The 26,298-nt window shown below is 40.9% G+C and overlaps 1 protein-coding gene across 9 annotated transcripts in view; it reads right to left on the reverse strand.

Annotated features, from left to right (window-relative positions):
- KIF21A (kinesin family member 21A) overlaps positions 1–26,298 on the reverse strand; it is a 131,192-nt gene that overhangs the window by 80,165 nt on the left and 24,729 nt on the right. For all 9 annotated transcript variants that reach the window (XM_067564423.1, XM_067564421.1, XM_067564427.1 and 6 more), the window contains exons 2-3: positions 5,800–6,022; positions 3,824–4,006 (exon numbers count right to left, since the gene is read on the reverse strand). In XM_067564423.1, coding sequence (XP_067420524.1) covers positions 3,824–4,006; positions 5,800–6,022 — 406 coding nt within the window. The remainder of the gene's footprint in view (positions 1–3,823; positions 4,007–5,799; positions 6,023–26,298) is intronic.

Raw genomic sequence — 26,298 nt, forward strand, 5'->3', positions numbered from 1 at the left:
CATTGATTTGGATACTTATGCCACGGAGTAAGCTACATACTGATAAACATTATTTATTCAATATTCATGCAGTAGTTATTAATTATATCTATTGTTTGTGGCAGGTATTCCACGTACGAAACATGGCAGCAGTTCTGAATCTCTCTCTCAACAGTATTGGATGAAAAATTTAATATTTGTCAACAAATGAAAAAGGACACTTTTTTGCTTCTAGTGAACAGGGATTGGCTACAATACAAAAGGCAACCAATGCAAGGCAAACTAAGGGATTTCCAAAGTGAGGATGCAACTGACAGAATTCTATACAAAAAAGTGCATCCATGTTTTTGTGACTTCTCTTAGGTAGCCAGTCTATTCTTGAAGAAGGTGAGGAGGAGGAGGTCACAGAAGATTACACTGCAGAACTATGCGAAGATGAAAAAAAGTCCCGGGTGTTAAGTATTGCACAAGATTTCATTTACAGTGTAAGTGGAGTTAAGAAGTGGATACCCAAACATGTTGGGCTTGGAAGCACCCTCCAGCAGGCCACAAGATCAAAATAAATTGTCCACATGTTTCACAGTGCTCCACACTGTCTCAGCTACAAGGATGTATTTTGAGTTTACACAGTACTGGGCAAGAGCACACCGATGACAATGAATGAGGATGGGACAAGGATTCCATCAAACGTGGTTAAAGGAAGATTTACCCATTTCACTGCAGATAACATTGATATAGATGATCGTACACTTGATGAGAAAAACACATTTCATGCCACATAGCATGCAGGCTGGCAGACAGAACCCACTCTGATTCAATACTGCAGGAGTCAAATCAATCAATCAAATCAATCATGCTACTTTGAATGTTCCAGATGCAATGACCATCATCTTTTCCTGCTAATATCACAGAAGGTACAGCAGAATCAAAATTCAATGAAAATGTCCTGGCAAAAGGGTTTAATGGACTTGTCAATGATTACCAGGCAGCTTTGAAAGCACAAGCACAGGATACGGGATTTTTCCCTCAAACATCAATTTGAAAATCCAAAATCTGTCTGGACAAGTTTTAATGAAAATCACAGTAACAATAACTCTCCATTAACTACATGCAGCTACATGCCTAGTCAGTCAGCCTCCAGCTCATGAAGTTTATACACTGAATACTCTCACGAAAAAACGTGCATAAGTCACACATCTTCAATAGAAGCATGCAGTCTTAACTGTTCAATCACTCTTCCCAGCTCTGAGCTAAGAAGACTGTACCAAAATGTAAAGATGCCCTGACTCCACACTTAGGAGGCCTACACATATCAATGAACTTCCTAAAAGTGCTGGGGCAGCATACAAAGGATTCTGAATGGTCAGGCATGTGAAATTTTAGGTAGAGAAACAATGGGGCATTGCTGATAAAAAATATGCAAAAAGCCACTGATGCACACAACATCACTCTACAGACAATATGGCAACTGTTATTACCACAACTTTAAGTAATCTACAGCAATGTGACAAGAAACTCAAAGAAAGGCCCCTGGATTTTGCAAAATCTGATGCTGCAGAAGATTACTATAATCTAGTGTCTATTCTATCAGCAGCAAGTTTCCATGACCACATGGCAACATTTGTGCTGAGTGACAGACAACCATCCCAATTTTTAGTACTTGTGGCAGTACGTAGATGTGGTGTGTATCCTCTTACTCTTCTCCTGATCTTAACAGGATGGAATTTCAAAGATTCATCTGTATGCTTTAAAAAAAATGCTTCCATTCTGTCATTGATATGACTGCATAAATTTGCTTGATGGGGATCTGTGGACTTAGCAGTAATGAACCAGCTCCCTCTAGAGGTACTTGAAGAGTTCCATAGAGGCAACTGGGTTGTGAAAGGTTCAAACCACAGATTCAATCAAGTAGATCAGGATCACTCCCAGGAGTGGCTCGATGACTTTTTTTTTTTTTAAACCCAAAGGCTGAATTAATAGGCTGTTCTTGTAATACCTCAGCACTCAGCAGATTGGGTATGTAGGTTATAGGAGAGAGCCAAACCACAACATTGTTCAGTCTTGGACTTGATGACCAAATGACTTGCAATGAGTCCACATGAATAAAAATACTGTCATCAGCGTGATCATGCTGTTAAGTGTTAAAGACGCCTCAAAGATTCAAATTATTCACTAGTGAGCCAGCCTCCAACACACTGTAAAACATTGCGATGAAGGACTGGTCCACAAAAGCAACTCAGGAAGACCTGTCAAATGCAGAAATATTTGGCCAAGAGAAACAAAGGCTCAGAAAAGGCTCATGAGCAAGTTATGTAATTTGTGCAAGAACAGCTAAGGAAAACACTTTTTAGTTTATTTTATCATTAAAAAGAAACACATCCAGTATGAAAATAAGACTGAAAAATTATTTAACATCTAATTAGCATAGATGGATGATCTATCAAAGGTAAATTTTTCCATCACAAATGTAATAGTTAAAAGACTCTCTCATATGGAGTTTTATACCATCTGTTTTTAATCTTATAATCCGTTTATACTCACCTACTTTTAACCTTTGGGAAATATCTTGGGGTTAAAGCTTTCCATTTTTAGCCCTAGCAAAGAAGTGAATATTTCTGGAAATATGTGAAAATCCTTTCAACCATTCATGAGTTAATTAACATAAGGTAAGCACCAAAAACTATATCAGAGTTGTTCACTTTTTCAAATGTTTAAATATTTGTTGCCATTTTATATCCCAAAAATGGCTTGGCTTAGATACGTCACATTTATTATATTCTGCTGGCCTTGATGAGGGCTGTCCCCTTTGGATATTTTTTGGGAATGTGGGCTAGTTTAATATTGGAGTTATTGGATACATTTTGTTTCAGCCTATGAGAAGTCTGTAGTTTGTAGTAGCCACAAATCATAATTTAAAGAGTTAGATGTCAATAGCTACAGGCTTCAAATTTCTTGAACTCCAGCTCCCAGGCAACATCACTTCTGTGGAACCATGCTGTCAGGGCTCCTTCTGCCAGCAGGTGCCTCTACAACAACTTCACATGAAGTGGCTTCATAGCACAGAGGTGAGTTTTCACTGGATCCAGGGCAAAGGGCTACCCAGAAGTGGCTTCCCCTATCCCTCATACATCTAAAGGCAAATGTATATGTGGAGAGTCAGTGTGTTCCATTGTTTATACAATGCACTCAGCAGGAGGGGAAAAGAATGGCTCCAGATAAGTCATTCCTCAGCAAACATTTCAGGGTTAAAAGACAATTCCAGGACCCAAAAAGGCCTGTGAACAGGTGAGCAAAAGAACTGTGGTAGGATTAAAAAAAGAACACTCTCAAAAAAATACTCTTTCAAGAAAGGGAGATCTTTGTTCATGAGAACCAGACAGACAACACTCTGCTGGAGGTGTTTGAAGAAGTTATGCCTGTCTTGGTTACCATCAGGTGATGGTAAGAGTTTAAATAAGAGAAACATGCGAGTAGACTATTCCTCTAGTGCTTTGTTCTTGCTGTTAAATAAACAATACTTTGGTTTTAAGAAAACTTTGTGTCACTGTATACTACTGATCACAGACTCCTGAAGGAAAGTGCATTGTAAATGGACCTGCTAAAATAATTTACTACCAGCTGAAAAAAGAATGAATTAGTTTTTTTTTTTTTTTTTTTTTTTAAATAAATAAAAGAACCTCAAGAGCCAAAGCAAATACCATAAATTTCCTTATGAAATCCTAAAGGAAAAACAAAATAAGTTTAAAATGTCTTATAAGAAAATAGCTACTGAATAAAGTAGATATTGGGATATATAAATATTTCACTGACTTTCCAAATAAATAGTTATATAGACTAAGTTTACCTCTAAGAACTGGGCATTCACTTTGAATTCTGGAGATGGAAGTTCTTGTTTAATAGCAGCTTGTTTTTTTTCTTCAATACATTTAAAAAGGTGTTTAACAGCACGTGATATAATGCCCTGTTCTTCTTCTGTTATGTTGACATCAAATCCTGTTCCCATGGTGTATGTTTTGCCAGCACCTGTCTGAATTTAAGAGAAAAAGTCACAAGTAGCAAACATTAAAGACACAAAATCACACACAATCTTGGATCATGTCAAGAGGTGCAATAAAGTTGCTGCTAAATACTAGCATTATAAGAAAGCGAGGAACTTCTGTTAAGTTGCATATCTACTAATTGCTTTACAAAGCTACCACACACAAAGGTAAAAGAAGCATTTCTAAAAATGGAGATAAAGTAGAATCTATATAAATTCTACAATAGACACACTACTTTGATTTCTTTAAAAAGATTCTCTTTATCAATTAAATGTTTGTGAAAAGTGCTTGATTGACCATGTTGGAAATCCAAATCCTCTGCCTATCCACAGAACAGGTACAGCACAGGCAATGGCAGTTCAAACTTCCCCTACACTACTGACAAAATGCTTTAGCCCTCTTCTCCAATATAGAGTGGATGATACCCATTTCCAAGCCCATTCAGTTCTTTCTGTTGAGAATACCAACTAATACGTCATTAAAGCCAATTGTTCTAGCACTATTTTCAATTGTCTATCTAAGGTTATTTATAAGGCTCCCATTGTGGTATCTCAACATCTCACAATCTTTATTATATTTAATTATATTTATCTTTAAGGTAGGAAAGTACTATTATTCCCATTTTACTGAGGAGGAATTGAAACGCAGAAAGACTTGGCTATGCCTTCACCAAGAAAAAAAAAGTGTATTCTTAACATCAAGGTAAAATCCTAGTGAAGACAAGGCAGTTTGTAGTTTTCACATGAGTTAGAAGACTGAATTACAGGGTATGCCTGCACTTGGAGCTGGAGATGTAAATTCCAGCTTGAGGAGACATATCCACCGATATATCCTCTGATCAAACTAGCACACTAAAAATAATATAGCCAAGGTAGCACAAGAGGCTCATCCAAGACAATAGGTTCATACTTGGGATGGCTATCTCCTTTGACCATTCATGCCAGCAAGACTACTCTATGTTTAGCACGCCAGTTTAATCAGAGCTAGCATAGGTATGTTTTCTCAAGCACCTCTGGCTCAAACTGCACACATATCCAAAGACTATGGAATTAAACCATGAGGTTTAATTTATTCTGCTAACTTCACGTGAAAGCTATAATCTGCGCCTTGTCTTCACTAGGAAGTTATCTCAAGTTTTCTTAACTCCATTTAGCTCACATCTTTTTTTCTGAATGAAGACAAGTTCTACGCAGAAGTCTGAACTCAGGTCACCTAAGACCAGTGCCTTCACTCCCCTTTCAAATCAACAGAGGTCTGCTGGCACATTGTTCCCTGTGAGGGCTCCACAGCTTTGGAGTCTGTTCCCCAAACTTTGTCTGAAATAGCTCGCATCTGATGAGCTTTGGGACATACTGTAAAGCACATTTTTCCCCCCAGACATCTGAAAATACAGGAGAGAAAGGAAACCATGTGGAACAGCTCAAGGAGGAGGAGGTGAAAGGCACTGGTTTATTGATGGTGGGTTATATTAAATTGTACTGCTGCACTTAAAAATTCATCCTAAGTTACATGAAGGGCACCTAGAGGTATGGATTCATGCCCTTTTTAGCACATCTATAAATTCAAATATATGATAAATATATATTAAATCTACACTGCATTTGAACAGGCTTCCTTAAAGCCAAAGGATCTATATAGTCCTTCTATATAGTATTCGTTGCAACATGCTTTTTAAAACAAACAGGTTGACACATTTTGAAACTGTACTAAAAATGCAGTTACTGGAAATTTTTTGCATTTGCTTATAAGTAAATATTTAAAATTAAATTGTAAGGCTTACTTGGCCATATGCAAAAACAGTGGCATTGTATCCTTCAAAGCAACCTTCAATCAGTTTTTCTACACATTGAGCATATATCTCCTCTTGCCGCGAGTCAATGTTGAACATATAATCAAAAGTGAAGGCCTTATCTTTTCCCAGGAACACCTGAGGTTCACCAGGTGTGACAGATGTGCAAATATGGCATCCTTCAATCTTCTCTTTGGCTAGCTGTGGTCTGATCCTATTTAAAAAAACCACACACACACACACACACACACACACAAACAAACCAAGTATTAGAATTGGCCCATGTTATAGCTTCACAGGAGCAATGCAAATAAGAAATAATTAAGATTGTTTACCTGGTCATTTCTAAACAAAGTGAAAAAACAAAGAATATTCTCATTTTTCATAAACTTAAGACTATGTCTAGACTGCAGTCACTGGGATGATTGCTGCTCAAGCCAACATACTCCTTAATCTAGCTAGCTTGGGTCTTAAGTGTAAGCTTAGGTCTTACAGTGAAGCTGTAGCAGCAGATGCTTCAGAACAGACTGTACAAATCTACCCGAAACCCTGTCATGGCTTCACTGTTCCAGGACCCAAACTAACTTGATTAAAGTTAGCTCGGGTATGTCAGTTCCAGCTGCAATCACACCTAGTGACTGCAGGCTAGACATTCCATGGACAACTTGTAAAGCTTTTTTAGTTAACTTTGATCCTCTGCTGGCAGCTGATAGAGGGTGCCAGCCTCCCTCCCCAATATGTTTGGTTTGGATGCTTATCAGAAGTTTTTCCTGACCCTGACCTCTTTGAGGTTCACCCATCACTACAAGTGTGACCTTTTTTTTTTAAAAACAGTCTGTTGTCATTATGTGAGAGTAGAATATGGAAACATGTAAGCTTCCCAGCTACCAGTACTGAGAAGCCACTTGCTTGTTCTCGTTAGGTAAAAAAATAAATAAATAAAGGGGGAGGAAGGAAGAAACTTGACAAGATACAAACTTTGGTTTAGCTGGTAAAAACTGACTTATGTCAGCAAAGCATGTTTCATTTTATGGGAGATTAGCCTGTGGCAAAGCCAAAAACCACATTACTTTTGAAAATGAGCTGTATTTTCAAGTTCCTTAGAATTTCCCCGTTTCTTGAGGGTGGAATCTTTGTTTCTACCAACAAGTTTATGGTATATGGCCAGTTGAGACATTTCACATTTTGTAAATATAGTATTAATAATTGTTTTTCTCAGTACTATGGCAGTATGTCTAAACTGGACTCATTTCTTAATTTCACAGTTAACCACTAAACGCTTTTAAAACAGTCTTTAGCACCATGGAGAAAAATATTGGTTAAGGTAAGATTCCAGCTGTAACTGACTAAAATTTGTTTATTAATTATTTTTCATAAATATTTGCATTTCAAAGTGCTCAAAGCAAAACACAAAAATTTTGTTTTCTAAAAAAAATGCAGAGAACAATACAAAAACAAGGGTAATATTATAGTTCGTAGCTCTTTCAATACAGAGTGACAAAACACCACACAGTCAGATTCTGCCTTCAGGACTTCAAACCCCAAGTACCCGATTCATTTCAGTATAGATACTCTGGATTTACAAAAGAATGAACTCTGAGCATAATCTGGCACTCTGCTTGCATGGAATATATTCTCATAGATGTGTAAACCTTACAACCAGTGTTTCAAATGATATTAACTTTCAACTGGAATTCAATTGTTGAAGACTTACTAAAACTTTTGATCCCTCACACTGACCAGAGTAACCTGAGTAAACCCCTGAGTTATTTGTATCCTGAACAAGTTAAACTGATCATGAGTTTTCTGCAAATAATTATTTTCAAACAAGTGATGTACAGGATAGTCAAACGTACTTTTTAGCACTTTCATTATTAAGGTTTTATTGTATCACACTGCATAACAATTTATAGAATAGCTGTAATTTACTTGGAATGTTTTCTGCAAATTAATCCCTATACAGAAACTCAAACAACACATCAGAAAGAATCATTTTCTTGTGAACATTTCCTCTAGTATGTGGTGGAAGCCAACAAACCTTTGAAAATTATCCTGAAAGAAACTATTATATAAAATATAACAGACAATCTCTCAATTAGAAAAAAAATTATCTACAACTTGAATATTTGCACACAATGATGTTTAGCTTGTAAACTTAGGTCTCCATTTTACTTAATTTTGTAAATAATTTGCCCTCTAGCACAAGGATAGGGTAAGGAATCGCCACGAACAAGATTTTATATTAATCTGAAATGCTAAATAAAAATAATGGAGTTACTGAAAGCTTTGAAAGCACCTTCTAAAAAACAGCTTCTTCCAGCAGATGTGTCCATTGGAATCAAAACTGGAGAGAGAATGTATAGACGCTTTATCTACACCTAAATTAACAACCACCTCTTTATAATTTTATGATTTACAAAGAAAGCATCAACATTTCTTATTGTATTTCAAATTAGAAATTCGGGACTTGCCTTTCCTGAAAAGCTCTGAACAACTGGAGAACTACAGAGACCATGACTTCACAGCGTCAATCATATGAAATCTGATTGACAGAGAAATGATTTTTAGTTGGACTCTTTAAAACTCGTTTGTTCTGCTGGCATCTATTTAACCCAAATGCCTTAGTCTCCTGGATGACAAATTCTGTTCAAGACTCAACACACCAAGTTTGCTATTAATGCAGTGTTTCTCAAAGTGTAGGAGCACAGGGACGGCATGAAGGACTAGTCAGGGGAAGCAGACAGACCCCTCAATTGTTCTCCAGGGTCTCTACTTTCATTTTTCAAGAAGGGCCTCTAGCTTTTATGACTGTGTAGCAAATATAATCAAGGCAAAAATATCTGCCTGAGCTTGAAGAGAGCTTGAAATAATAGTGCTGGGTGTGAACAACTGCATTAGTTTCAGTGGGTGCTAAGGGTGAAGCGGTGACTCTGAAAGATTTGGGGGTTGTGGTGGATAATCAGCTGACCATGAGCTCCCAGTTCAGTGCTGTGGCCAAAAGGGCTAATGTGATTTTTCAATGCTTACACAGGGTAAACTTGAGTAGGAGTTATTTTATCTTTATATATGACACTAGTGTGACCACTGCTAGAATACTGTGTGCAGTTCTGGTGTCCACAATTCATAAAAAGGATCATGATCAACTGAAGAGGGTTCAGAGAAGAGCTAAGAAAATGAAGGATCAGAAAACCTGCCTCAGTGATAGACTCAAGAAATTCAGCCTATTCAGTTTATAAAGAGAAGACAAAGGGGTGACTTGATTATGGTCAGTAAGTACGTACATGGGCAATAAATATTTAATAACGGGCTCTTCGGTCTAGAAGAGAGGTATCACCTGATCCAATGCTGGAATCGAAGATAAAAATTCCAGTCTGAATTTGCCTAACACAAAATAAAACCATTGGAACAATTTAGCAATGGTCTTGGTGGATTTTCTATCACTCACCATTTTTAAATCCAGACTGGATGTTTTTGTAAAAGATACACTGTAGGCATTATTTTGGGGAAGGTCTATGGCCTGGTGTTATACAGGAGGTCAGAACAGATGTTTGCACCAGTTCCTTCAGGCCTCGAATCTATGAAAAAAATGTAGTCGCACTCCCAGTACATTTTCCAGGCTTCTCTCCTAACTGCACACAATGCCTCCTCCATTCAATCACAATTGTCTCATCTTTCACATCTTTGTATGGGTACAAAAATCTCCCAAACACTGGAAGGATTCACTAGCTTCCATACACACTTGCACAGATTGCTGCCTATGTTAAACGTACCCAATCTGTTTCTTCTTTATGTTAAAAGCCAGAACCCCATCCTTGGAACATGAAACTAAGGCCCCCTAATCCATCACATTTAGGCTAAGTAAATAGCCAATGGTGCTGTGTTAGAGTATTGTATTTACATAGGAATTTAATCCTATTCTCATGAATATTCATACAATGACCTTTCCAAAAATACTGCCAGCTATATATTGCTTAATAGATTATAAAACCAGAAGGGACCTAATCTAATCCAGAGGTCCCCAAACCGGGAGGCATAGAAAAAGATTCGGGGGGAATTACGGTGGCAGGGCCCAGGACAGCCCATATGGGAGGCGGGGAAAAAGCACCACCTAGTTCCTCTCTCCCCCAGGCTTACCACCTGCCATAACTCTGGCCCTGGCCCCAGCCCTGCTCCCAGCCCCAGCTGCAGCTCCTGCCCCGGCCTCAGCCTCTGGCTTCCAGACCTGACCACAGCCCCACTCCCAACTGCAGCTCTGGCCTCACTTCTGACCCTTGCTCCCACGGGGGGACGGTGCAGACAGAGTCCATTACAGGTAAGGGAGGGCATAATAAAGTTTGGAAACCACTGAACTCCTGTACAACATAAGCCATAAGACTTTTTTGAATGAATTCCTGTTTGAACTAGAGCAGATCTTTTAGAGAAATTTGGAGCCTGCAGACAGTATTACAGCAGATGACACTCTTCCCTATAAGCCATGTATTGAGAGGATACCCTAGCTCATTTGGGGAAGCTAGACTGTTGGAGGTGCAATCTCTCAGATGACATGTAAAACTGAGTATCTGACTACTTAAGATTATTAAAGATCCCACAGCAATTTTCACAAGAGCCCTATGGATGTCAGTCCCAGTGTCCTGGCCAAATTCCACTTTGGCAATTGCATTCTCCCTTCTTATGATTCTCCTTTCATTTCAATTGGATAAGGTGTTCTTCACTGTTGTGTTCTAATACAGTGTCCCCACGGGGTGAATGAGGCACTTTGAGATGGTAGGATGAAAAGTGGCTTGCTAGTTATTACATTTTTCTAGGAATGTTCGTTAACTCCGTATACGCATATTGCGAAAATACGCAATGCGAAAAGCTACTAGCTGTGGTGTTGCAGAGAGATCCAGAGGCATGAGAATGGTTATTCTTGTACCCAATCCCACAGGAGTGGAATTCTGCATGGCACTAAGAGGCCACACTTGTGGATCCTTTACCAGGATCAGAGTCCCTGGCTCTACGGTGCGTATCACCATTTGATCAAGTAACAGACCTTCTACTAATGCATCACTGAGAAATTTGCACATACCATCTTCTCCACCCTCACGTACACTATAAACAAGTCCGACACACCATTGCAAGTTTTTCATTTATTTTCAAAAAGCAGGACAGCATTTTGCACGCACATGTGCACACCCACACTTTACATGCTGAATGAACAGAATGACAACAGGAAGTGAAACCTGAGAAACAGAATTTCTGATGAGACACAAAGGATTCAAGAGGGAGCAAAAGTCCTTCCCCTCAACCCTTAAAATAAAAGTCAAAATAATTATGAGAAAAAAAAATAAGACTCCCCAACTGAGGGTTAAAACCCGTTCCAGCACCTGGGCAAGGAGCCCTACCTTCTCAAAAGACATTTTGTCTCTCCAGTACAGAAAGTATACTCCCACCCTTGATCGCAAACGAAAGAAGAGGAGCGAGCTGAGCCGGGCCTTCTTTTTTCTTTTTTAAAAACAATGAAACCAGATAATATTCTTGCACCCAGTCACAATAAAATGGCATTCCTACTCCTGGAAAAACTTTGGAATAAAGCTGGCTGTTGGTTTGCTGAGGACACAAGGAGCAACCCTCATGATCAGGACCACGCTGTTGAAAATGCAGAACCACAAAGCCTAAAATTCCTTTTCATTATTATTTGTATTACCCTTAGTATGCAAAGGCTGTGCTGGAATCTGTGGCAAAACAAATTAGTTCCTGGCCTGAAAAGCCTACAACCTAATGAAAGACAAGACACTACAGTGCACAGGAGAGTACAGGGAGACAACAGTGATAGTATCACAGGATGGCTGGCCCTTTAAGAAAACCTGGATCTTTGCATCACAGGTGGGGCTATCAGTCTACCTCCCCTGGTGGTGAGATGCAGTAAGGTCATGTGACTTATCTTTCCTTAAAAGGCCAAGTTAAGAGGAACAAAGGTGAAGCAGAGAGAGGAAGACTTCAGTAAGTTGATGCTCAGCACAAGAGCAGGGAGTGAGCCGAAGGAGCCCATGATGGGTTGGGGGGGAGAGAATTTAAAAACAAAAACAAAAAAACCCAGGAAGGGCCGAAAACTGAGCTGGAGGGCTTTATGAAGAGTGTGAGTAGAAGACAGGCCAGACCATGGGATGGAGGGGCTTGGCACAGCTTAAGACTGGAGTAAATACACTGTGGGTGGGAGGCTGCGTTTGTCCTTTTTGGACAGGTATACCTCTAGAATTGTGTACTCTCGTTAAATGACTTAGCCTGAGGGCCAAGTCATTAGGGCAGTCAAACAAAATTGTGGGTTTTGTTGAGAAGACCTGAGAAGGGGAAACTGAGGCAGGACTCCTGCAGAACCACCCCAGGTCACAACCAAGGTGTTGACCTGTTACAGGTGGAGCACATAGGTTACACAAATCTCACAGCTTGATGTCAGCTCCTGAGTCATGTTATTTTAATTAAGATATAATTAATAATTGGGAGATTATTGGTAGAGATAGAAGTGGAAGAAAAAACCTGTTGAAAGTCTCTGGGTAAGGATGAAAGGGGTAATAAATAAGACTGATGTCATGATAGGGGTCTACTATACACCACCTAACCAAGAAGAAAAGTGTATGAGGCATGCTTTAAACAAACAAAATCATCCAAAGCACAGGACTTGGTGGTGATACGGAACATCAACTAACCAGATATCTGTTGGGAAAATAATACAGCAGGGCACTTTACACTGCACCAGTGCATTTCAAGAACTTGTTGGATAGATTGATTTAAATCACGGCAATTTAAATCACGATTTAAAATCACCAAGAGAAAATCATTGATTTAAATCAGTTTCCCACAGATACTTTTTCACATATTTCTTAAACAAAGGTGCAAATCTGATCACTAAAACATGTTAATTTACAACTCAATACAGCATTTTACAACATCTAGGAGGGTATACTTTGTGTAATTTTGTAGATTAAAAAAAGATTTGGGTTTTTTGTTTGTTTGTTTTGTTTTTTAAATACACAGACACATTCATTAAACTAAATCTTAAATGTTACCTAAAGATTTCACATTTGCAATTGCAGCAGTCTCCTGAATTGCCAGCTGACGACGGTCCTTGAATCCTTTTTTTTTTTTTTTTTAATTTTCAAAAATGTTATTAACTCTAGTAGACAAGTCATCACAACACTAAACGTACACGGTCCTTAAAAACTTCTACAACTAGCTCTGATCTTCCCGACTACCAGTCATTTTTATTCATAGACTGAAACAGAAATATGAGTTTTCCTGCTTTTTCAACCCCAAGTCGATTTCTTAGCTTTAAGTGAATATTCTATCAATGCCTGCAGAGGAAGCTACTGCTGTGAAAAGTTGACTTAGCAACTGAAGGAACTCTGTTTCAAGGTGCCTGGCTAATGATTTCCACCAATTTAGGGGAGTGACTTTGTTCAAAACATCAGTAGTAAACATGTACTGTTTAAATAGTTCCGCTCCACCCCTGAAATTTATTATGACTGCCATAACTGAGGAGTGATTTTGAGATGCCCATGCCATGGCAGCAGCATCTGCTTCAGAAGTTAGGCATCTACCTTTGTATCTGCGGTCAAGAATGTTCGCAAGAGAATGAGTTGGAGTTAGTGCTTGATCCATTCACTTCTTCACTGCATGCAGTTTAACTTTCTGGTGAGGTATTTCTTTCTTCAATGTCTCTTGAAGAGCCTTCCAAATTTCAACAGCATCAGCAATGCAGCAACAATTTCTCTGAAATTTGTTTAAGGCTATGGCTATAGGCTTCAGTATACTGAGCATATCCTCTACATTCCTCTTTAATCCAATCTTAGATACTTTGGAAGAGATACTTCCATCTATTTTATCATGGTTTTCTTCATAAAGTTTTATGAGAATAGGCCATTGTTCAAAACAATCAACCACAGAATTCCATCGAACATCTTGAGGGAGAATTAGTTTGGATCCTCCTGCTCTCTGCAGTGAAGCTGAAGCAAAATGGTTGTTATGGAAGTATTTTGCAGCTTCAACATTTTATTTTATTCCTGGAGAAGATGTACTTAAGTCTTTGTCTAAAAGATGCATTAAAAATGGGCACTACAGCCATATGTTATTAAAGAGCATCCTTCCATTTCTTCTGCTAAGTATCTTCTCATCTTTGCCACATTTGCAATGCATTGTCTGACAAAACTGCACACCTGACAGTTGAATTTTTGTTCACATTTTATTACAGCTTTCACTGCCACTTTTTAATATTCTGTTTTGTGGCCATTTCCTGATGCATCTATTGCTTCTGAAAGATATGCAACCCCATCTTCTGTTGTCACACACGCACATATTACTCGATTGCGTACATTGCTCCACCCACAAAGGCTTAAACTAGCAAATTTCCCCTCAGTATTTCTTGCATACTGTTCAAGTTCCTTCTCATACACTGTATCTAGCAACCTTCCACCAATGTCTGCTCCACCAGGTGGAGTGTAGCCTGGTCATAAGGACTCAACCATGTCAATGAAGTGTTTATTGTTAACAAGTGAAAAGGAGAATTTGTGGCATAAATGAACTGAGCAATCTTTTCAACTATGGTATCTTGTTGGTATTTGCTGGTCCTTACTACAAACCCATCCATGGTGATGGTTTTACTGGATGATTGAAATCTTTTGCTTGCTACTGAAATACGTTTAGTTGCAGCACTTCTGCTAAAAGTACCAACGGACGACTCTGAAGTTGTTGCAGATAGACAGTCACAGTCAAAGTCTCTTATGCTTAAATGGAATCCTGAAACAAAATTCAAAAATGATTTTGAATAGTCGTTCTTCTCAGTTCTTCGCACTCTATTATTCAGTTAATCGTTTACATTTTTTTCAGCAAGGATGCAGAACCGATTCCAAATTACAAAAAAAGCTAAGACTGACTGCACTTAGAGTGCACTTAGTTTTGGAGTAAGCCTCATAGAACTCACTGGCACTTCTGTTTTTTGAGGGGAAAAAAAAGTATAGGATGAGGTTCCCTTGCGAAAGCTGAGTTATGCTGAAGTAAAATAGGGAATAGACTTAGGGCATCACCATTATGGTCTGTGGCCATGACGTTCCAAAATAAGGGGCATGTATTATGTAATATAAAATGAGAAAAATGACACCCAGTGGCAACTGGCAACACTAGATTTCTCTTACTGCAGCTTTCTGTACCATATACTTGGGTGATAGATTCTAAACCTAGCTAGCTAATTAATTAAACAAGTCATAAGGATTAGTTAAGCTAAACTTTTTTTTCCTAGCAACATCCAACATAGCAAACAGCTTGGGGATTTACTTGTTAAATCACACTTATACTAAAAGGCTTAGAGAGCGTCTTGAAGAATGATGCATTGCAAAGTGAATTATTTAAATAACTAGCCAGTTGATCCACATTGTTCTTCAAACCTACCCACATCTTCATTCACATGATTTTCTCCCAATAAGTAGTTTTCATTATGATGTTTCATTCTTGCAACCAGGTACTGCATCTCCTTCATGCACTGTTAAACACTTGACACATTTTCCATTTTTACCCAGTAAAGGAATTTCTTCAAAATATTCCCAGATAGGATCTCTTACGCCCAGAAGTCATGACAGTTTTTCTGTGGCAAAAGTGTGGGGGAATATAGGAAGCTGTGTGTGTACTGAATAATGTCTTCCCTTTTTCTTTCCAGTCCACTCCACTGCTCCTTTCTACTCTGCCTCTGTCTTTTGTCTCTGTCTTTAAGACAGTGGCTTAACTAACTCCTCTGTCTTGGTTGGCCCAGCTCCACCACCACAGAAGCACAGAACAACAACAATCCTATCCAGCCTGTATCTGTCTTTGCACATGTGACTTTACTGTGCTGAGAAACTGAAACAGAAACAGAAACTGAAAGCCCATAACTTTCAAGAAGCAAGAACTGGTAGTTAGGCTGGACAGACTACAGCCATTAATTCCTTTGTATGAGACTGTACGTGTAGGTTTACCATGTTTGTGATGAAATTTAATTGTAACTTATTTTTTAAAGGAGAGAGAAATTAAGTATTTGTTGATTTAAAAAAAAAAAATCTGATTTAAACTTTTAAAAATCTGTTTGTTTGTTTGTTTTTTTTAAATCCACACTGCACTGGAGACATCTTTTCATTACAGAAGATGGAGAAAGCAAGTAGGGGAGCTGTTCTAGATATGATTCTGACTAATAGGAGAAACCATTGAGAATTTGAAGGTAGAAGGCAGCTAGGGTGAAAGTGATCATGATAAAAGAAGAGTTCATGATTCTAAGGAATGGTAGGAGGGAAACAGAATAAAGGCAATGGACTTCAAGAAGGCAGGCTTCAGCAAACTCAGAGAATTGGTAAAGAAGATCCTACGGGAAGCAAGTGTAAGGGGAAAAAGATTTAGGAGAGTTGGCAGTTTTTTAAAGATACATTATTAAAGGCGTAAGAGCAAATTATCCCAATACATAGGATGGTCAGGAAGTATAGCAAGAGACATGGCTTATCCATATCTTCAACAACCTGAAACTCAAAAACGAGTAAAAAAGCAGAAACTAGGTCAAATTACAAAGGATGAATATATAAAAAACAAGCATGTAGGGACAAAATTAAAAAGGCCATGGCGCAAAATGAAATTAAACCAGATAGAGACAAAGGGTAACCAAAAAAACCACCACATTTCATAAATACATTAGAAGCAAGAGAAAGACCAAAGCCAGAGTGTTCTCATTACTCAATGAGAACAGAAAGACAACAGAAAACACAGCAATGGCCAAAGCGTTAAATGGTTTTTTTGTTTCAGTTTTCCTCCAAAAGGTTAGCATTGATCGGACAACTAATATAGTGAACATCAGAGTAAATGGAGTAGGATCAGAGGCTAAAATAGGGAACGAAAAAGTTAAATATTGCTTAGACAAGTTAGATGTCTTCAAGTCGACAGTGCCTGACAAAATATATCCTAGGACACTTAAGGAACTAGCTGAAGAGATCTGAGCCATTAACACTCATCTTTGATAGCTTGGGGAGGATAGGAGATGCCAGAGCACTGGAAAAGGGCAAATATAGTACCGATCTATAAAAAGAGAGTAAGGACAACCCAGGGAATTATAGCTTAATTTATAATTATTTAATTTATTTATATTTATAAATAAAATGTATTAATTAAATCATTTAATTTAATATATTTAATTTGTATAATTATACAAATTTAGCTGAATTTATACAAAAACAATTTGTAAATACCTAGAATAAGGTGATAAGAAAGTCAACATGCATTTGTCAAGAACAAATCATGTCAAACCAATGTAATATCCTTCTTTGACAAAGTAACAAGCCTTGTGGACAGGGGGAAGCTATAAAGGTGATGTATCTTGATTTTAGTAAACCTTCTGATACTATCTCACATGACCTGCTCATAAGCAAACTAGAAAAATGTAACCTAGACGCACCTACTACAATGTGGGTGCAGCACTAGTTGGAAAACCATACTCAGAGAGTCGGTATCATTGATTCACTGTCAAGCTGCAAGGGCATATCAAGTGGGGTCTTGCAATGATCTGTTCTGGGTCCGGTTCTAATCAATATCTTCATAAATTGGTTGAACAATGGCATAGAGAGTATAAAGTCTGTGGATGATGCCAAGATGGGAGGGATTAAAGACAGGATTAAAAATCAAAATGATCTTGACAAACTAGAAAAATGGTCTGAAATAAGCAGGATGAAATTTAATACAAACAAAAACAAATACAAAATGGGAAACGGCCTGGGAACGAATACTACAGAAGAGGATCTCGGGGGTTACAGTGGATCAAAAACTAAACATAAGTCAATGTAACTGTTGCAAAAAAGGAAACATCATTCTAGGATGTATAAGCAGGAGTGTTGTAAGCAAGACACAAGAAGTAATTCTTCTACACTACTCAGCACTGAATGCCTCAACTGGAGAAACGTGTCCAGTATTGGGCACCACACTTTGGGAAAGATGTGGACAAACTGGAGAAAATGCAAACAAAAAAAATTAAAAGTCCAGAAAACATGACCTACAAGAAAAGATTGGGGGGGGAGGGGGGGAGAGGAGATAAAGTGTTTAGTCTGGAGAAGAGAAGACTGAGGGAGACCATGCCTTTAAGTACATAAACTGTTATAAAAAAGAAGCTGATACTTCTCCTTATCCATTGAGAACAGGACAAGAATGATGCAATAGGCTTAAATTGCAACAAGGGAGCTTTAGGTTAGACAATACGAAAAACTTCCTAACTGTAAGAGGTTATTAGTTCCAATGCTTAACTACTAAGGAGGTTATGAAATCTCCATCATTAGAGGTTTTTAAGAATAGGTTAGACAAACACCTTTCAGGGATGATCTAGATAATACTTAGTCCTGCCTCGGGCAAGGGACTGGACTAGGTGACCTATCAAGGTCCCTTCCACTTCTACGATTCCATAAAAAGATAAGAATCCACACTACCACGCTATTATTTTAGAATACGTTTCACCGAACTCAGTTATTAAAGAGTTACTAGTTGGTCTTTTGCACATTAGAGTTCTTGTTTTAAATAAAAGGCTTGTTTTACACCTAAAGTCTTTTTCAAAAACTGAAGCAAGAACCTTTTTTTTGTTGGAGGTCTGCAAGCTGTCACTTTCAATTTGCAAATTATCAGGAGAAAATAAATGAATTAATGGTTTTTAAATTTAATAAAGGAAATATGGTACTGGTGTAACTACATTTGTCTGGAGGTTATTCCCTTATTTTCAAATCAACCAAAATACATGGGCTTGCTCTTCTTAAAGAGATTTATTTTCCTAAAACAATTTTCCTTCCTGCAGCTCTCATCAGGGCAAGCTCTTTTACCCATTAACCACGTGTGCTAGAAGTCTTATTCATAATACTGGGTCAAGGTTTAGTGGTTTTATCCAACCCTCTTTCCTGTTTCCTTTGGTCATTTCCTGACCGCCTTTTCCTGACCCCCAGCTCCATCACTGGGCAGTTACTAATGCTAGCTGGGTAACAGTAAAACAGCATTTTTTTTCCAAAATCAAATTCTTGTGAAGTTCTGTAACATTCTGGCAAAGAGTAAAATACAGATGGCATCCTCACACAGACTGGCTGGGCCTTTATGCACTCTTCAAGTATCTAGGTCTCCAGTGGGCCCTCAATGACAGGTACAGAAGATCCTGCAACCATAACTACCCGACACCCAATCTCTCTTTTTAAACCACGAACAAATATTTACCGCCACCAATTTATGGATTAGAATATTTTCTTTAAAGAAATGTAGTTTGCAAAGAATAAACTGATTGTTTGGGGGAGGAAAAGGAACACTATGTTAAGGATTTTCCTGGGTCCCAATTAAAAAAAATTAGTTCCTTGTTTCTAGTTCAAGACAAAGTCAGCAGTGAAGGAGAAATAATATGCCTGTTAGAGTTTCAGTAAGTTTGCAACACAGCAGCATAATCAGCAGCACTCCAAACTATGTACAAATTGCTTTAAAATCTTGTTCCCAGAGTCAATAAAGTTCTAAGGCAATACACTGATCTTCAAAAAGAAAATTTGAAAACTGTCCTGCTCCTTGCCTTCTGCATGTTCTAGATAAGCAGATTGTTGTAGTGTTCTGTTCAGTCCCTCGAAAGGATTAAAAATAAAATACAATAAATAGTATATACACCTTAGTAGCCTACCCAAAAAAAAAAAAGATAAGATAAGATAAGATATAGGCAACCAGGACAAATATACACTTCAGAATTAAGATCTAAAATGCCTGGGGCTACCTACTAGCACGAAGAAAAAAAAAAAAGAAATGTCTTTATTATTCAATAAATATTGAATTTTAAATTAAAGAACAGATTTTCAAACCACTTGAAATTAGCTCCACTGATAAAGTCACAACCATGAAACCAAGATCTCATCCTATATTAAACTACCCTTCTCTAACTTTGCTTAAAGGGAAAAAAGAAATATTCCTATCTTAGTAGGAAATATTTCAGGTTAACTTCCAGGCTGAAGGATTATTTCAAGATTTTGAAGGAAGTGATTCAGTAAATATTCACCATGTTTTGTAATGTTTCAATGCTCTAATTATTTTTGTACTGATAACTGAAGCAGCTTGTTTTTAAGAGCCAAAATGGCTAATACATTTATCCTCCTGTAAGACTACTGCATAGGATAGTTCTTAAAAGAGAAATTCACTGGATAAATTACTGCCACTTTGAATAACTACTGACTGCATGGAGGTGCTTCTCTGGAAAACAAACTCTACAAGAAGATAAACACAGAGTAGAATGTACGCTGAAACAAGATTCAGCATAAAGTTTTATAAACTGAAGTTAGATTGGCAGCATCAACTCCCAGGTGACCCAGCAAGTAGCAATAGGAGTCCAACAGATTTACAGTCTTAATTGTGAAAACTGAGCTGTACGTGTGTCAGATATTGTATACATTTCTAAGGTGCTCATCACCATAGTATTTGGACTCCACTATTAGAGTCATTTTTTGTTTCGTCATATATAATACACACACAAATATCCAAAATAAATTCAATTAAAATGCACCTTTATCACCGCACCTGCTCTGCTCAGTAAATCTCCCTTTAAAACATTTCAAAACCCTGAACAGTTTCCAACAGCTGTCATTTAAAACAAACAAACAAACAAAAAAGGGGACACACAACAACCCGCCAGTGAATATTTCTTCCTCCTCCCAATTGTGGAAACTTCTCTCCACTCCGAACCCTCCCTCCCTGCCGCCCCCCTCCCCTCAAGCTACCCTTACCCAAGGTCCAGGATGGGCAAGATTCGGTCCTGCAACAGTAACTTACTTTTAAAGTGTAACATTTTCGAAGTCTCATAGCTCACAGAAACAGAACTTTTTAATCATCAGTAATATAAAGTTACTAGCTTCCTGCGCAGATCCATCACTCTCTTCTAGACCAGCAGAATCCCATGATATCAGACCTCAAATTGATGACATTTTTTAAGTTATAAGAAACTACTTCAGGTCATTTTGAGATGTTTTCATGACTTTCAGGCCATTCCACCTGGGCTGCTGGAGTTCACCCAACTTCAAGAGTTATTATAGCCCTTATATGGTTCTCACTTTAATAATAATAATTAAAAACAAACAAACACTTTCCTGATTCTCCAGGAAATCCTACTCAAATATTCATATGCTAAAATGGTCTAACTATAAGTCACATTTCTATGACTTCTCCATCCCTACTACAGAAAGGATGTGGACAAATTGAAGAGAATCCAGTGGAGGGCAATAAAAATGATTAGGGGGCTGGAGCACTTGACTTATGAGGAGAGGCTGAGGAAACTAGGCTTGTTTAGGCTGCAGAATAGAAGAATGGGGAGGAGAGAGGGAGGGAGGTTGTTCAGTGGTAGTAGATGACAGAACAAGGAGCAATGGTCTAAAGTTGCAGTGGGGGAGGTCTAGGTTGGATATTAGGAAAAAGTTTTTCACTAGGAGGGTGATGAAGCACTGGAATGAGTTACCTAGGGAGGTGGTGGAATCTCCATCCATCGAGGTTTTTAAGGTGCAGCTTGACAAAGCCCTGGCTGGCATGATTTAGTTGGGGTTGGTCCTGCTTTGAGCAGGGGGTTGGACTAGAGGACCTCCTGAGGTCCCTTCCAACCCTAATCTATGATTCTAGGACGTTCAGCACAGAGCTCTGTAAGACAAGGTAATCCCAGCCTGGAGGCCAATTAGAGTGTTCCTGCCTGAGAGCAAGTACCTTTCCCTCAGAAGGTCTACTTCCTTAATGGGGCCCAGCTGTCAACCCCTCACTCCAAAGCGGTTAGTTTGTACAACCTTAGAGATGTGGCAAGGTACTTTTCCTCCCTTACAAGAAAGTTTATTTGTCCCCTCTCTCATGGCAAGGAACATACACCCGGACACAAACTCTCTCATGGTCTGTCTACATTGCAATTAAAAATCCATGGCTGGCCTAGGCCAGCTGACAAGATCACGGGGTTTAGGCTAAGGGGGTGTTTAATTGCAGTATAGACGTTCGGGCTCAGGCTGCAGCTTGAGCTCTAAGACCCTCCCATCTCACAAGGTCCTAGAGCAGGGCTGGGGCCAGGAGCCAGGGACCACAGTAGAGGCCACAGCTGAAGGTGAGGATGGAGCCACGGCCGGGCTGGGGCTGGAAACAGAGCCGTGGCTGGGGGCAGAGTGGGGCTGGGTGGCACTCCTGCCCCCTCCCCCCACGGGGGCTGGCCCTCCACATGCCTCAAATGTTCCTCCTTGCCTCCTAGATGGGCACGCTTCACACTTTGGGGACCTCTGCCATAGAACAAATTTATCTTGCTTTTGATAGGCTTTATGTTCACTAATGCCAAAAGCCACATGTAGCTTTGCAGGATGTCTGTCTCTCGACCTAGGTAAGCAAACTGGACAGAACTGTGGGAAGATATACCATAATTCAGTTAACAAATACACATATGCTGTATATAATATAGTATGTCTTATGCCTAACAAATGTATTGGCTAACAATATTTAATTTCTCTCTGTTGTGTGCAATTTTCAGGAGTAAGAATTTAGCTGAAGTAGAACTACGCTACCAAAAGTAATATGATAATTCAGGCTATACTATCTGAGGAAAGCAGTACTTTAGGGAGACAGCCATGACTATAATGCAACATTTACTTATGTATTTTAAGGTAGGCTTTTTGCTCAGTGCATCATTAATGTGGTAATAAAATCTTTTGCCCACATGTAAATGAATTTCAACAGGAGGAACGCATATCATAAAGTGAGACACACATTATACAGGATGTATTCATGTGCTGTAATGGTTAAAAAAAAAAAAATGTCCTAGAGCGAGGATGCGCTGCTCATGCTTGGACCTAAAAACATGTTTTACCTCTAAGTTTAATGGAATTTTTTAATTTCATGTTATCAAAACAGGTTTTTAAAATGGAAAAAAATGTACAGTTACATAAATCAAGTACATACATTTAGAAAACTCCTTGCATTCAAGGATCATCATCAAAACCTACAATGAAAATCAGGAGTGGGGGGAATGAGTGCTCTTTACATTCCCAAAGCAGCTTAAAGAACAAAAACAGCTAATTCACTTATATCCAAATAAAATATTAATAAAGATATATAAAACATACAGCAGTGTAATATGAAAGATTATTCCATATGACCCACCAATTGAGAGTCAGTCAATGAGGTATACATTTTTTTTTAAACAATTCTATGCTGAGGATTTCTTCCTCTTACCATTCAGCAAATCGTTTAAAAACAAGGTTAATTACCAGTAACTGATGTTCTTTGAGATGTGGTGCTCATGTCCATTCCATTATAGGTGAATGCACTCCACCATGCATGGTTCCCAGAACGTTTTTCCCCTTAGCAGACCCCATAGGGCCGGCTTTGGTGCCTCCTGGAGTCCTGCACACATGAGGCAGTGTATGAGGCACTGCCAGCCCTATGTCCCCTCAGTCCCTTCTTTCTGCCAACTCCAGCAGTGGGGACGGGGGGGTGGGTTGTGGAATGGACATGAGCAACTCATCTCAAAGAACATCAGTTACTGGTAAGTAACCTTTTTTTCTTCTTCGAATGATTGCTCATGTCCATTCCAAGCAATACCTTGGACGTGGGTAGGAGTTACCGGTCAGCTGCCATCAGCACGGCTCTGCCGAATCCCACATCTTCTGTCACCTGCTGGGCGATGGCGCTTGAGCTCTTATGCGCTGTGACAGTTCCCGAAAGGGACACCCTCGGCTGCTGGTCGCACAACTTGATGGATGATGTAGCCCACGAAGAGATGCCATCTCCTCTCCTCCTCCGAACCATGTGGTTTGGAAAAACACGGGGAGAAATTTCTTTTGGTTATAATGAAATTGGGAAACCACCTTGGGCAGGAAGGCTGGGTACAGCCTCAACTGCACCTTATCCTTATAGAATACTGTTTAAGGGGGCTCCGAGGTCAAGGCTCTAAGCTCGGAGACCCTCCTAGCTGAGGTAATGGCCACCAGGAAGGCTACCTTTCCTGACGGCACGAGCAGGAGGCTTGAAGCCATGGATCCAAAGGGGGGCCCCATGCATCTTGAGAGGACCTGGTTAAGACCCCAGGGAGGCCCTGGGTCACAGACCTGCGGGTAGAGTCTCTCCACCACCGTGAGGAATCTGACCGACATGGGGTGGGAGAGCAGTGGTCTCCCTTCTGGAAGAACATCCCCACCACGTCCAGGTGCAACGGCCAGTGGTGGCGGGGTAGGAACGACTTGCTGAGGCTACCTACCTCATCATTCCCCACTCCCGGGAATCCTTGCAGAGGGCTGCTCTCTCCCCGCCTGTCTGTGCAAACCATGGCTGCGGTGTTCTCCGTCAGCACCTGCCCTCCTCTGGCTGTCAGGAATAGGAGGGACACCTCATACATTCACGTTGCTGTGCAGGAGCTTCTCCTCCTCCGACCAGAGCCCCTGACAGCCTGTGTGGAAGAATTTAGGGTGACCGACTGGACCAGTTCCTTTCATCATTGCCTGGGGAGTTCGCCACCAGCAGGTAGGCCAAAGGGCAGGGCTAAACTATTTAACTGTTGTCCGACCCCTTGGGGGATTCCTGTTGGGGGGCTGAGGACGAACTGGGGGGTTGATTCCTACTTCTGAACCCTCTATTCCTGTCCCTATTTCTATAGGGTTGAAAGGGCCTAGAGGGAGGCCTTGGCTGCTGTTGCGCCTGGGGCCATGCCTGCCGCCTGGAAGCCTGGGGCGTGTGCAGGCCCAGGGAGCTAAGCGTGGCTCTGGAGTCCTTCAGACCGTGCAGCTTTGCATCAGTCTGATTGGAGAATAGGGCCGACACATCAAGGGGAAGGTCCTGAATTGACTGCTGCACCTCCTGGGACAAGCCCAAGGACTGCTGCCGTGAGAAGGTGCTCCTGGCTATTGCGAAGGCTATGGGCCTACCCACCGAGTCAGCAGCGTCACTGGCTGTCTGGAGCGCTGCCCTAGCCACCGTGATTCCCTCATCCAGGATGGTGGTAAGGTCTGCGGCCTGGTCCTCGGGCAGGGCCTCAGCAAACTGGCTGAGGGAGTCCCACAAATTAAAGTTGTATCTACCCAGGAGGGCCTGATGATTGGCAATCCTGAACTGCAGGGCTGCCGTTGAATAATTTTTCTCCCAAACAAATCCAGCTTCTTGCTGTCTTTGTCCCTGAGAGTGGAACCTGGTTGACCTTGCCTGTCCCTCTGGTTGGCTGCATCTACCACCAGGATTCCCAGGGCCGGGTGAGTAAACAAATACTCGAACCCTTGAGCCCTTACATAATATTTTTTCTTGGCAACCTTTGACGTAGGGGTGACCGAGGAAGGGATTTGCCACAGAGCCTTAACAATTTTGAGGACCCTGTCGTGGACTGGTAAGGCCACCCTCGCTGGGGCATCCGTCGCCAGCACAATGAAGAGGGTATCATCGGCCTCCTGTAACTCCTTCATCTCCAGCCCCAAGTTAGAGGCCACCCTCTTGAAGAGCTCCTGGTGTGCCCTGAAATCCTCCAGTGGTGCCATATGGTCCCGGGAGACTGCCTTGTCCAGTGAGGAGGAAGAGGACGGCTGAGCGCGTCCAGCGGGTGTTCCCTCACCTGATGAAGGGATGCACCCGTGGAGGGTCCCTTCCTGGGATCCAACTCCTCATCCGAGGAGTGGTGTGTATGGGCCTTCTCCTGAGCCAGAGGCATGGACCGAAGCCCCACTGACAGGATGGATTGTGGCCCCTGTCCCATCTGGATGCCCCATGGGGCCCAATAAGGCCATTGCTGTGGCCATTGACCCTGGGGCCAAGCTGGGGCTGACAGTGCCACCGGCTGTGGCGCCTTGTGGGGGCGTCAGCTGTCCTGACAACTGTCCCCCCTGTGGAGCCCCGAGCCACTAGACCTGTGGTGCCATGCACCACCTCAGTCCGGGCGCCGCCCAGTGCTGGGGACCGTTCTCTTGACACCTCCAAGCTAGAGGACGACGAGGACCGCCTCCATCCCCACGAACGGTGCCGGTGAGTATAGGTGCGCTCTGAGGAGCTTGAGGTGCCGGAGTGCCGTTTCGGCACCGGAGGACTTACAGTGCCACTTACCCTTCGGTGACCGAGACCAGCGCCGCTCCGAACTCCACGGTGCCAAGCCTGACTCCGGCGATCGGGTTCCACGTTGGGGACTGCGCGATGCGGAGTCTTCATGTGGCGACTGGGTTCCGCCCCTCAGTGCCAGGCAGCCCCTCAGTGCCGAATCCTCTGACAGTGCCCGGGTTCTGCACTGCCTCAGTGCATGCAACTTCAGTGCTGTGGATGCGGAACCAGAGCTGTCTGAGCATCGCCTGGCAGACCTCTACTGGTGCCACCTCTTGGCCTGTGCTGCCTCTGGTGGCGGGGACCGATGTCAGCGCTGAGAAGTAGACTTCGCATCCTGAGTCGAAGCGGGCTGGCTCGCTGACACCAACCTGGAGCGACTGCTGGGGGAGCGTCCTCGCTCTACCCCTGGTGGCCGTCCAGCGGGAGATCTTC

Source organism: Emydura macquarii, unplaced genomic scaffold (genome assembly GCF_026122565.2).
Source record: "Emydura macquarii macquarii isolate MOO-44397 ecotype Brisbane River unplaced genomic scaffold, CSIRO-AGI_Emac_v2 contig_2636, whole genome shotgun sequence".
Classification (NCBI taxonomy): domain Eukaryota; kingdom Metazoa; phylum Chordata; order Testudines; family Chelidae; genus Emydura; species Emydura macquarii.